This window comes from Ovis canadensis, chromosome 18 (genome assembly GCF_042477335.2).
Source record: "Ovis canadensis isolate MfBH-ARS-UI-01 breed Bighorn chromosome 18, ARS-UI_OviCan_v2, whole genome shotgun sequence".
Lineage (NCBI taxonomy): Eukaryota > Metazoa > Chordata > Mammalia > Artiodactyla > Bovidae > Ovis > Ovis canadensis.
In genome coordinates this window covers 58678180-58691899 of record NC_091262.1, presented here as the reverse complement: position 1 = coordinate 58691899, position 13720 = coordinate 58678180, and the positions used below count along the sequence as shown (strand labels likewise).

Below are 13720 nucleotides of genomic sequence, written 5' to 3'. Positions count from 1 at the left end.
TAGGCAGGATGAAAGCATGCATTGTTCACAGTAGACTATATTCGGTCCTCCTGAGTAGTTCATCTGTATATGAAGCCTTTTGGAGTCGTTAGTGCATAGAAAAGTGTAAGGGGAGGGTAAGCAGGCAAGTACAGAATAGGTAGAGTCGTTTTCTGGCCGGGATAGGGTGACAAGAGAGGTGGCAGCAAGGGCTTTCCAAATTTCTGGTTGCCATCAGGTCTTGCCCTTAGCTGTATAGGACAACATGGGGGGAACAAATTGATTATGGTGCCATCTGTTGGCTGCCAATGGCCATGGGATGGAATGATCTTTCCAATTACTAAATTTAGTGGTATAGCCATGGACAGATTTTGGATCTTGACTCGGGTTTGGATTGCTCCAGTCTTGTGCCGAATAGTTTCCGCCTCCCAGTATTATATAGTCTGTTCTTGAATTGTAAGTACAAGATTTCCATGGCGGGTATCCTAGGCGGTGGTCAATAGTTTTCCCTACGATGTCTAAAGGAGCAACATCAATACAATTTGGATATTTCGGTGGAGCGTTGAAAAACAAGGATTTATAGGGGTCAAGGACCCTGGGCATACGAGCTTGTAATATCCAAACTGACCAGTCCCCTTTTTTATATGTAAATTTTGATGTTGGGGAATCTGTCAGAATTGCCTTTTTGAAGGCTCCAATACATCCGTTTTTAGTGGGAATAATAAAGCTTTTTGTATGGCTAGGAGGGAAGTTAAAGCAAACTGGAAGATCATCTGTTAATCCCCTAAAGGTATAATTAAAATTAATAGGATAATGATCTTTATCATAGGAAGTGGAGGATCCTCCCAAGAGATGAGGCTGGTTTGTGTGGACCCATATAGGGTCCTGTTCCAAGTAACTACTTGGAAGGTCGGGGGATCAGGGAAATATGCCCATTATTTTTCCAATGTAGAAGGGGTAGCACTTACCTGGCAAGATAATAAAGCAATAGCAATAAAAACCTTTTCAGGAGAGGCTGAAGATCCCTGTAGAGAAGCTATTCCCTGCGCTTGGTGGCAGAGTGACTTAATTTGCCCCCACATGGTTATAGAGGCTTGTTGAGTTGCCTGCACAGGACGTCCTGGTGGTTTCCTGTGATGTAAAGGAATAGGGGGATCATGGTCTTTTATGCAAAGCCGTGACATCTGCTTAGTGGGTGGTTCTACCATTTGTTCTTCCGGGATCTCCACTGCTGGTTGTCTTAGAGTCTGCTGGACTTTCCAGGTGGGTGGCGAAGGCAGGGGCAGAGGAGTGCCCTTCCTCTTTTGTGGTCGAAGCAATGGGGGAACCAGATGTCTGGGGGACTGTCACATGGCGAATATATAATCATTATATTATATATATATACATATATATATGTAATTATATAATATATATACATATATATGTATACACATAAAACAAACTATACATATATTATACATACAGTTATATATATAATCATATATATAATTACCATTGGATACCATGGATTCAAATATATATTTATATTTATATATTATGATCTATATGTCAATTATATATGTATTGTATATATACAATATATAATATATATCACAATATACAATACAATATACAACTTTATAAGAAAGTAAAATATGAATTTTACTATATATTTATGTAAAATATAAATTTTACAGAAGGCCTAATTGGAGATGTATCTCTTAGACTTTTAGGAGCATTTTTAGCAAAAAAGGACCAATCTTCACCAGAATGATAGCGAGCTGCTGCTGCTTCTAAATCTTTTTCATCTTGGGGCGAAAGCTGTTCCTCCTTTTCATCCCCACTTTGTAAATGACTGTTGGTGTTCATGGCAGCCAGCATCTCCCTTAGCTGTTGATAACTCAGTTTAGAATCAGTATCTTCTTCCTCCCCTTTAACTTTTATTTTTTCAGATTCATGAAGGGGGTCTAAAGCATCTCTAATCATGTTCCATAAAGAAAAGGTTTCATTAGGAATTTTTTCTGGTCCGTGCAAGGTATAATAAGCTTTTAATTTCTTTCCAACCTTCTCCCAAGTATCTAAGTTAACAGTGCCCTCTTCCGGAAACCAAGGACATTGCTCCTGTACAAATGTGAATAATACATCTTTTATTTAACATCTGTAATATAACCCCAATAAAAGCTGTCTTTCCTTTGATTCACTGTTGCCCATCTTAGCTGTTTCTTAAACGTGAAAAGAAGTTTCAATCCTACCCACTTGTCTTACCCTACCTTTCTTATGCAGGGGGGCCTGTAGCACCCTAGTGGGGACTTAGCCGTCCCAAAAACTGGACAGTGGGGGGGCTTACCTTTGGGTCCCTGTTCAGGCGCCACTTGCTGGGGTCCAGCCTTGGGAGGATCCGGGGTACCCTCAGGATGAATGGCGTCGGCAAGAGCAGAGAAAGAGAGAGAGAGAGAGAGACCAGACTAGGGTGTGCAGCAGGGTCTGCTGGTCTGCTGCCGCAGCTTTATTTTTCACAGTAGTTTTTATACCCTAAGTTAGTACATTTCTAAAGGGAAATGAGAGAGAAGCGTATAGACTCCATTACATCAGTTTGTCCTTTACGACACCCAGGATGTTTTCTACATACTTCTTTGTTTATGAGAGTCTTTTCCATAGTAGACTTTTGTGCATTATCTTCTGGCCTTGAGCTTAACAGAAAACAGAAAAGTTGCAGTCTCATAGGGTAAAGGTACAGCAGGTTGCAACATAGTAGAAATGTAACATAAAGGTCAGCTCTCTTGCAAAAGTCACCATCTAAATTTATATTCTTGGCTAAAATTAACAGTTGTTTTATTGTTTCACACTAGGGCTAAATTCGTATCTTCTAAATTCCTGACAATAGTTTTTATTGTACAACCTCAGCACATTAAGAGCAAGAACACAGCAGGCAAGCGTTGATCCAGTAACAACTTTATAGAATAATATTTTTTATGTTTTCTAATAGGGCTTGCTCACCGCCCTCCCCCGCGCCCCCCCCAAAGGGCTCTGTGCCTATTAGGGCCTTTTGTGTGTTCAGGTTCTTTATGCTGTTTATGATTAAGGTGTTGTGAACAGTCATGTGCATTAGTATCAAGGGCATAAACACATTTGTCAAGCAAACTAAAAGGCTAGCAAAAGGGGTTCAGATTGAAATACTCTTCTCATCCCAGATAATCTTATAGGATGCCACTGTCCAGGGGGACATATTGATTAAAGTTTTAAGTTGATCTTGTTCTGAAAGAGATTGGGGAAGGTCTTCTGCCTGTGTCACAGAAATTAGGGAGCAGTCTAGTATAGCAAGCATCAGAAAGACAGATATCATCTTTAAGGTGAATGCTGGGGCAGCTTTTTGAAATCGCTGGAGTCCTGATCTGCCTTGCTTGTCAGGTCTTCTCCTCATGACCTTGTCATGGGTGGGATCTTGGGTGCTGGCTCCCGGCTCTTGAACAACCTCAGTATATCACATTATAACACATTTAATTCTCATCCACCTTTGCTTCCTTCAAAACACACATACTCAACATCACCTAGACAAGCTCCAGTTGGTAATTTGGTAAGCTTCCCACCTGATACACTGAATTTGGGGGCAAGGCAGAGTTGGGAACATTAATACTGTTAGGGAGTAATTACCAGCTATCTTTTTTATTCTGATAATTTTTAAAATATTTATAATATATAAATTGTTTACATACTATATAGGGCTATGTTGTTTTTATCATATTTATTATATGATGAATTATTTGTCATATTTATCTATGAATCTTTACCCATTTAAATGCTATATCCTCTTTTTTCTTTATCAGTGGTAATAAAACCTTGATATTTCAAAAAGAAGTTACACATAAAAAATGCTACTAGTCATTGACATAAACACACTACTATTTGTAAAATAGATAGCTAATGGGAAGCAACTTTATAGCACAAGGAGCTCAGCTCTTTGCTCTATGACAACCTGAAGGGGTGGGATGGGGGAGGCAGGGCAGGTGTAAGGAAGGCTCAAGAGGGAAGGGTTATATGGATACTTATAGCTGATACACACTGTTGTACAGCAACAACACAGCATTGTAAAGCAGTTATCCCCCAATTAAAATTTTAATGCTAATTACTGTTCTTTGAAGAATTTTAGGTAGCTTGTAGTGCATAAACACATGACAGGATTAATTCATTGGTGAAAGAATGCAACAATGCAGTCATCAGGTTGTCAGGTTTGGTGGGTTGTGGATATGAGGTAACTTTGTACCAGGATCTAATTGAGCTTTTCCTGTCCTCTTAGGTGTTTTGCTCTTCCACAATCCTGAACCCCAAGCTATTTGGAAAATAAGACACCTGAAGCATTTTTATTAAAAAAAAAAAAACCTGCTGGAAAAAAATGTTTTTAACCTATTTGTAACATGGTTCTAAGGACAAATAAACAGGGAAATGTGTGGATTTACATTTAAGCAGGGAATTTAAACACCTAGATTTATCTATGGACTATACTACCCTTTCCTACTAATTCATACACCTTAGATCTCATTATATACATTTTATGAAAAAGCATTTTGCTTTAAGAAAATTCTCGATATGAAGTTAGATTTATAAGAACAATCTTTTATTTCATCGAGAAATATTTTCTGTTATGCCAGGTAATTTATAAAGAGGCCAGGTTTCTAGATCTGAAGAGGTTATTTTCTTAAGGATGTATTTCAAGAAATACCAGACGATTGCTTACTTTCATCTTACTGTAGTTGAAAACATATTTTTAGAACAACCCAAAAACTTTGTGTTCTAGAATTACCTTTTGTATTACACTCTTTATACACCAATCTATGCCCAATGAGTGTTTATTTCCATTTGAAATTTTTAAGATCAAAAGAAAATAATGAACACTTGGTCCAGATTTACCTGTCTCTCAGAATATATGTTAGTTTAACATCAGTGTGTAGAGTGTTGATTTTCTGTTTGAATGTAGTTTGTATTTATATGCCTTATTTAACTTATTGTTAAATATTGTTAGGGAGTGATTACCAGCTATCTTTTTTATTCTGATAATTGTTTTTATTGACCAAATACTTCATTTTATCATCACCTAAAGTTAATATAATTATTTGTTCAGAATCATCCCCTATGACACTTAATCGAAGGAGTTCAGGTCGACAGGGAGGAGTTCATGAACTGTCTGCTTTTGAACAACTTGTTGTGGAATTGGTACGGCATGATGACAGCTGGCCTTTTTTGAAACTCGTTTCTAAAATTCAGGTAATACTGGACTGTATAAAATATATTTGTATATATTATCTGATTTAGTCTGCATGGCAACTTGAGGTGGTCAAAATGCTTATTTAGTCACTGTCTACTTAGAAGACAAGGCAAAACTTGGACAGTTGGTTCCTATATTGAAGAAAATGAAGTTAGCATAGTCTCCTCAGTCCCTTCTAGTCCTGTGACTGATTCTTATAAACGATGACAGTGTGTTGCAGTAATCTCGCTGTTTTTATTCTGTGTAATGAATATGAACAGAATTGATTCAACTAAGTACCATTTTTGGTACTTCTCTTATGTAAAATAGTGTTTCTTAAACGTTAGCGTACACCAGAAGGCTTGTTAAAACACAGCTGACTGGGCCCCACCCCAGAGTCCTTGAGTCCCTAGGTCTGGGATGATGCCCAAATGATGCTGATAGTGCTGGTCCAGGAACCCCATTTTGAGAAACATTGATATAAAAGGTACTCTTAACAGAGATGGCATAACCCAACTAAGGAGTTTGAGATGGTGGTGTGGTTATTTATATATGTATGGCAGAATATAATGTGCCATAGCAGAGACAGGACAGTGTTAAGAGTACTGTACTAGAAGTTATACTGGTCTTGCAGAAGTAGAAAAGAGAGGATAGATTTGAGCATTTCAGAGGGAGGAAATAGCAGGAATTAGAAAGTTTTTTTACGGAAGAAAAATGGAATTTCAACAGTGACAAATGGAATAAGGACATCTTAGGGAGAGAGGGCAAGTTAAAGACCTAGAAATGAGAATATGGGAATGATGGATATAGTTTGAATGCAGCAGAGGGTGTATTAGAGGGGCTCAGACACAACTGGATTGTAAAGGGCCTCATTTGTCAATATCAAGGTTTCTGGATGAAAAAGTGACATCATCAGATTTCTGTTTTGAGACTTACAGAGCCAAAATGTGAAGGGTTAATTGAAATAGCATCTTACAAAAATTAGCTCTCAGTTGGACTGCAACTTGTTTTTCCTGAGTAGTTTTTCATGCCAAATTTTGTTATACATGTTTTACTCTTCATTACAAATGTACTCATGCTCATTAAAGAAGTTTTTTATAGATACATATATGTATATATATAGAGAGAGACTTTTACAGTATCAGTCTTTTACAACATTATAATGACTAAAATGTATTATGTAATTTTAATGGAATAATAGTATTCAGAGGTTAATATTCAGTTGCTTTTAAGTGCAGAACTTGCATATATTTGACTACTTATCTTCAATAAATTGTCTATAGGAGAGATATATTTGAATTATTTTACAGGTCCCAGACTATTATGACATCATCAAAAAGCCCATTGCCTTAAATATAATTCGTGAAAAAGTGAACAAGTGTGAATATAAGTTAGCATGTGAGTAATTTATGTTTTTCTCTGATAATTATTTTTAAGGAAGTAGAGGCTGTTTTTCTTTCAATGATGCATATTAATGTAATTGTGTAGATGGCATCCCAAGAAATCCCTAAAATGCATATACATGCATATATGGAAATGAAAGATGGATGGGGATTAGATAAGTTAAAGATATTTTATAGAATCTGATCTTAATAGATGTTCTATACAGTTATATAAAACACATCTAATTAAATATTAAGCTTCAGTTCTTCCACCTTGTTTCAGTTTTCAATTTCTAAAAAAAAAGTGGACTTACATTTTCTTAATGAGATTTCCAGATATGATACCAACAAAGATTATATTTATAATTGACTTTCATCTAATTTCATTTGGTTTTTTCATTCTAGCTGAGTTTATTGATGATATTGAATTAATGTTTTCGAACTGCTTTGAGTACAACCCTCGTAACACAAGTGAAGCAAAAGCTGGAACTAGGCTTCAAGCATTTTTTCATATTCAGGCTCAAAAACTTGGACTCCATGTCACATCTGGGAATGTGGATCAAGTTAGCACACCACCGGCTACAAAAAAGTCACGAATCTAATTTTGTCCTTCTAAAGGATATGAAGAAATCAAATTGTTCATGAAAATGGAACATTAAATCATGCTCTAAAGCAGACATATATGTATAAAGCAATAACAACTGATTGACCACATTGAAGTGTGGCCTGCACTATATTCTCAACTTTAATATTAAGCACTCAGGAGAATGTAGGAAAGATTTCCTTTGCTACAGCTTTGTTCAGTATCTAATAAGTTTGATAGATGTATTAGATACAGTACTGGTTTACAGAGGGTTTTGTACATTTTGAGATCATTCATGTGTCCCAATATCTCAGAAAATATTTTTCCACGTATGATTTATTTTGTCATTGACCTTTTTTTAGAAGTGTGGTATTAAGGGAGATTTATCTACACAGAAAAATCTTCCATTATAGCACAGTTTAAGGAAAAGTATATACATCTAAGAATTGTTTAATGAGCACATTCTTTCAACACTACACATGAATGAATCCAATTTTATATCCTTGAAGTGCTGTACCAGTGCTGGCTGGAGGTATTGAGTCTGAGTTTATTAACTAAATATTTATTTAGCATTCAAAGTAATTTGTGAATTTGTTTTGTATTTATAAAATTTGTACCTGGAAAATGTTCTTTAATTTTTTAAACATTTTATTGTGTTTTTGTTTTATTTCTCTAACTTCCTTAATGATCAGTCAATAAAGGTAACACCCTCCCTTTTCCTTGACAGTTCTTTCAGTTTTACACAACTGTATTATAAGTTTCTATGTACAACTTTTTAAGTGTACAAATAAAATGATACTTTTTTTTTTTCAAGTATTCTGAGTTTCTGGGATTTTTTACAAATCAGAATTGGGCTTCTACATGTTATAAATACAGACCATAGGAACCAATGTTTTATTGTACCCGAGTCTCAAGCTGTGAATTGAGTCTTTTCTGCCCAAACCCTTTAGGAGTAAGATACCTCCTGTCGGAACAGTAACATTCTATCCCAGGGATTCTTATTAAAAAGAAAAAAGAAAGTTTGGAATATACCCACCTGTGTTAAGAAACACAATTCTGAAAAATTTTTTTAAATAAATGCTATTTCCTTTTCAGACAATAACCAGTCTGTTCCAGCCATAGAAAAAAACTGGCCTTATTCACACCCACACCAGCAAAGACAAAATAGGGAGACTAGACCTCACCTTCATAAGGATAAAATGAAGTACCAACCCCCCCGCCCCCCACTGGTGTAGGGCCACAGATGACCAAGTCCAGAGATCCTGGACTTTCATCCCCATCAGCCAGGAATGAATGGTCCCTCTATCCCTGTGCAGTGTCAGTGGAGACCAGGTGTGGGGCCAGGACTCACCCAGCAATAACGAGAAGCACCCAGTTTCGGGTGGCAACACAGGCTGAGTGGATAATCTTGACTTAATGCCTGCATCTGGCAGTCACAAGGTTCAGCCCCAGCTTCTGTCAGTGGGGTCAGGGAAGGCCAGCTACTGATAGACGGTTTAAATAGCATCTGGAGTCTCATAATGCAAAAAATGTCCATGATTCAATTAAAATTATACCAAGAGCTAGAAAGAGCTCAAATTGAAGGGAGAAAAAAGATGCCAACTTCCGGGAGCCAGCACGAGAGATCCCACTCATGACAAGGTCATGCAGAAGAGACCAGACGAGCAAGGTGGATCAGGACTTGAGGGACCCCCTGGACCTGCTCGAGCATCTACCCACAAACCAGAATTTGTCTGTCTTACTATTTTATGCCTTTCACCAACTCTGACATTAACAGGGGCTATCCCCGACCACCTTTCTCTGGAACAAGTCAACTTAGGGCTTTAGTTAATAAGTCTCCTGGGCATGATAGGAGTGTTTCAATTCAAACCCCTATGATGGCCTTCTAACTTGCCTGACAGGTTTATCCGGACTCTTACAACTATGATTGTTCACAGCCTCCCAACCATGAGAGGCATGGGAAGCTTAAAACATTCTAAAAACATAGAGCCTTTCGAGGAGTTAAAAATTATTAGAATAGTATTGGTGAAGGATTTAATTGTTGAGCCAGTGCTTGCTGCCAAGCTTTCATATCTTTTATTCGTTGTGTACCTGGGAGTGCATTAATTAATACAGTTGATATACAGAAAAATAAGCAGTAGCCTTGATATTAACATTAGACCTTGAGTTAATAAATTCTCTCTTTTGTTGTAACCCACAGTACCTTTGATCTATGAAGAATGTAACTTTATTTAGTACTTTCTGAGAGTGGCGCCAGACTTTAGATGAAAAATCACTTTTAGAGAAAATAAGTTTTCTGGTTGACTAGGAAAAGGAGTATGTCAAGGCTGTATATTGTCACCCTGCTTATTTAACATATATGCAGAGTACATCATGAGAAACGCTAGACTGGAAGAAACACAAGTTGGAATCAAGATTGCCGGGAGAAATATCAATAACCTCAGATATGCAGATGAGACCACCCTTATGGCAGAAAGTGAAGAGGAACTAAAAAGCCTCTTGATGAAAGTGAAAGAGGAGAGTGAAAAAGTTGGCTTAAAGCTCAACATTCAGAAAACGAAGATCATGGCATCGGGTCCCATCACTTCAGGGGAAATAGATGGGGAAACAGTGGAAACAGTGTCAGACTTTATTTTGGGGGGCTCCAAAATCACAACAGATGGTGACTGCAGCCATGAAATTAAAAGATGCTTACTCCTTGGAAGAAAAGTTATGACCAACCTAGATAGCATATTCAAAAGCAGAGACTACTTTGCCGACTAAGGTCCATCTAGTCAAGGCTATGGTTTTTCCAGTAGTCATGTATGGATGTGAGAGTTGGACTGTGAAGAAGGCTGAGCGCCGAAGAATTGATGCTTTTGAACTGTGGTGTTGGAGAAGACTCTTGAGAGTTCCTTGGACTGCAAAGAGATCCAACCAGTCCATTCTGAAGGAGATCAGCCCTGGGATTTCTTTGGAAGGAATGATGCTAAAGCTGAAACTCCAGTACTTTGGCCACCTCATGCGAAGAGTTGACTCATTGGAAAAGACTCTGATGCTGGGAGGGATTGGGGGCAGGAGGAGAAGGGGACGACAGAGGATGAGATGGCTGGATGGCATCACTGACTCAATGGGCGTGAGTCTGAGTGAACTTCGGGAGTTGGTGATGGACAGGGAGGCCTGGTGTGCTGCGATTCATGGGGTCACAAAGAGTCGGACATGACTGAGCGACTGAACTGAACTGAACTGAACCTTTATCAGAAAAAAAGGGTCATAAAATGTTAGCAGGCCTCCTGGCCAGAAGATGATGTAAATCACATAAGACCTTTGTATATAGAAAGGTATGCAGAAAGAAAGCCTGGTCTCGATAAGAGTCAGGACTGCTGACCCTTCATGATTCTGCATCTTCCATTATTCTCTATATACAGCTCAGGGTATAAAAGCTCCCTTTGACAAAAAGTTGCAGGCCTTGCTCACCAAAGCTTGGTCTCCCCGTGTCATTCTCTCTCTCTTTCTTTCTCTATCCGTCTCTTTTTCAGGCTGATCCCTTGGAGCGCAGAGGCTCTCAGTTCACTTTCCTGCCCGGACTTCTAAGACCCTCTCGAGAAGGTGCTCTGTGCCTTCGCCCCATCGAGAGGGCGCCTGAGGCCTTCATGAACAGAGCAAGCCCCATGCAGGGGCTTTATTGGCTTTCTGGGTAAACCAAGGAATATCAACCTCTTCCTCTCAACATTCTTTCTTTCTCTCTTTCTCTCTCTCCCAACTGCTGCTGTGGATATAGAATATCGAGAACTTGTGTTCATTGTTGGTGGGAATGCAAAATGGTTCTGTTGCTTTGGAAGAAAGTTTGGCAGTTTCTTATAAAATGTATCAACGTAACAACTACACTCCTTGTTAATTACACAAAGAAGTTGAAAACTTAAAACATATCCACATGAAGATCTATATACTAATGTTTATAAGCAGTTTTGTTCATAATTACAAAACCTGCATGCAATCAAGATATCCTTCAGTAGGTGAATGAATAAACTGTGGTACAAATAGACAATGAAATATCATTCAACACTAAAAAGAAATGAGCTATCAAACCATCAAAAGACATGGAAGAACCTTAAATACATAATCACTAAGTAAAAAAAGCCAATCAGAAAAGGCTCCATACTATATGATTCCAACTATATGACATTCTGGGAAAGCCAAACCTATTGAGCTAGTAAAAGGATCAGTGGTCACCAGAGATTAGGGAGGAGTGGGATGAATAGGTGGAGCTCAGGAGGTTTAGGAGACAGGGAAACTACTCCATATGATACTATAATGGTGCACATGGGCTTCCCTGGTGGTTCAAAGGGAAAGAATCTGTGTGCCAATGCAGGATACACAAGTTCAATCCCTGGTCCAGGAAGATCCCCTGGAGAAGGAAATGGCATCCTACTCCAGTAATCTTGCCTGGGAAATCCCATGGACAGAGAAGCCTGACCAGCCACAGTCCATGGAGTCATAAAAAAGCCGGACATGACCTAGCGAGTAAACAGCAACAACATATCTTTATATTAATATTTCTCCAAATCCATAGAATGTACACCAAGAGTGAACCCTAATATAAACTATGGACTTTCGGTGATATTAACATGTCATTGTAGGTTCATCAGTTGTAACAAATCACAACTCTGATGGGGTATGTTGATAATCTGGGAGACTATGTATGTGAGGGTAGGGGTATATTGGGAATCTGAATCTTCCACTCAATTTTGCTATGAACGGGACAATTTTTAGGACAGGAAAGTAATCTATATGATACTCTAATGATGGCTACATGTCATTATAGATTTGTTAAAACCCATACAACACAAAAAGTGAGTCCTAATATAAACCATGGGCTTTAGTTAATAATAGTGTATCAGTGGTGACATATCAATTGTAACAAATGTACCACACTAAATGGAAGAGACTAATATGGGTAACCAGGATTGGGAGCTATATGAGAATGCTGTACTTCTGCTCTATTTTTCTATAAAGCTCCAAGTGTTCAAATAGTCTATTAATTTTAAAAAGAGAGTGGCAAAATGGATTAAAAAATATGATCTATCTATATGCTGATTTCTATAAGAAATCACTTCAAATTTAACTATATAGGTAGCTTAGAAGTTAAAAGGATGGGAAAGATATAGCATGCAAACATTGACAAAAGAAAACCAGGAGTGGCTATTTAAAAAAAAAATTTACTTACTTATTTGGCTGCACTGGGTCTTAGCTGGGGCATATGGGATCTTCATAGCAGTATGTGGAATCTATGGCATTTGAACTCTTAACTCTTAGTTGCAGCATGTGGGGTCTAGTTTCCTGACCAGGGATCAAACCAAGGCCCCCCTGTGCTGAGAGCGCCGAGTCTTAGCCACTGCATCACCAGAGAAGTCGCAACCGTGTGTCATTTAAGCAAGTTTAAGCTCTTTTTTTCTTAAAGAATTTTCAGTGTAAATTAATAAATGGGAGTTTCCTGGTGGTCCAATGGTTAAGACTCCATGCTCCCAATGCAGGGAGCCTGGGTTCAATCCCTGGTTGGGGAACTAGATCCCACATGCCACAACTAAAGATCCTGCATGAGGCAACTAATACCCAGCACAGCCAAATAAATAAAAATAAATGGGTCACTTTCTCATTGTTTCAAATTCTACCCTACTCCTGAACTTTATTCAATATTCCATCTCTTATTCGTCTATATTCATCCCAAGCCTGAAAGTTTCCATTTGAAGGGTTAAAAGAAGCAATATGATGGAGTGATTCAGTCTTCTACAACATGCGGTAGCAGAAGACTAACTTTCCAAGTTCTCAGATGCTATTCTAGGCTATAGAATCAGATGATGAGAACTATGCCAGTGACATAAGCTCATCAATGAATTACTTCTGTCTGTCTCTGGGCAAAATGGAAGCTTCAGAGATAGATGAGTTTTTGATGTTTTCTATCTCATTTTATAATGGTGCTTATTTTTGGTTGTTGAAAGTTAAGAATTGGTAGAAATGAGAATGTCTCCTAAGTCTCAAGTATTTATTCTTACTTGAAAGGATAGAGAAGCAGATGACAACCAATGTACCTCTTTGAACACTTGTATCTGCTGCAAGGACTATCACTAAATTCTCTGCTTTGCCATTAGAGTTGGTAATGGGTTGGTTAAGACTTTTTGCACAAAGAGTTGGGCCAGTAAAGTACCAAACACATAGGGGATACTCAATAAAATAGCATGGCCTCTAAATCTGCAGGAAAGGAAACCAGGTTTCCTTTGTGCTGGGTTGTATTACAAGAGCATATTTAACTTTATTCTGAGATTTCCTGGATCTCAGTAAGGCTGGGCAATCACATTTTATTTCAGAGGAAGAAAAAAAATTGTTTTCAAGCCATATGCTTCTTCCTTACTACTCTTCCTCCATTTCAACTCAGCGCTTTTTCTCTCTAAAGTCTAAACTAACAATGTCAGAATCTACACTATATTGTATTTAATTTACCAAATGTTTTGATACTTTAAACATCTCTTAGGACAAACAAAGATAAAGGGCCCACTAGTCCAGACTATTTCTTAACAA

At 38.0% G+C, this 13720-nt stretch overlaps 1 protein-coding gene across 2 annotated transcripts in view; it reads left to right on the top strand.

Moving 5' to 3' along the window:
* Positions 1–7981, top strand: part of BAZ1A (bromodomain adjacent to zinc finger domain 1A) — an 89316-nt gene extending 81335 nt beyond the window's left edge. For both annotated transcript variants that reach the window (XM_069558706.1, XM_069558705.1), the window contains 3 exons: positions 5078–5220; positions 6511–6598; positions 6988–7981. In XM_069558706.1, coding sequence (XP_069414807.1) covers positions 5078–5220; positions 6511–6598; positions 6988–7184 — 428 coding nt within the window. In that variant the 3' untranslated portion in view covers positions 7185–7981. The remainder of the gene's footprint in view (positions 1–5077; positions 5221–6510; positions 6599–6987) is intronic.
* Positions 7982–13720: the final 5739 nt, after the last annotated feature.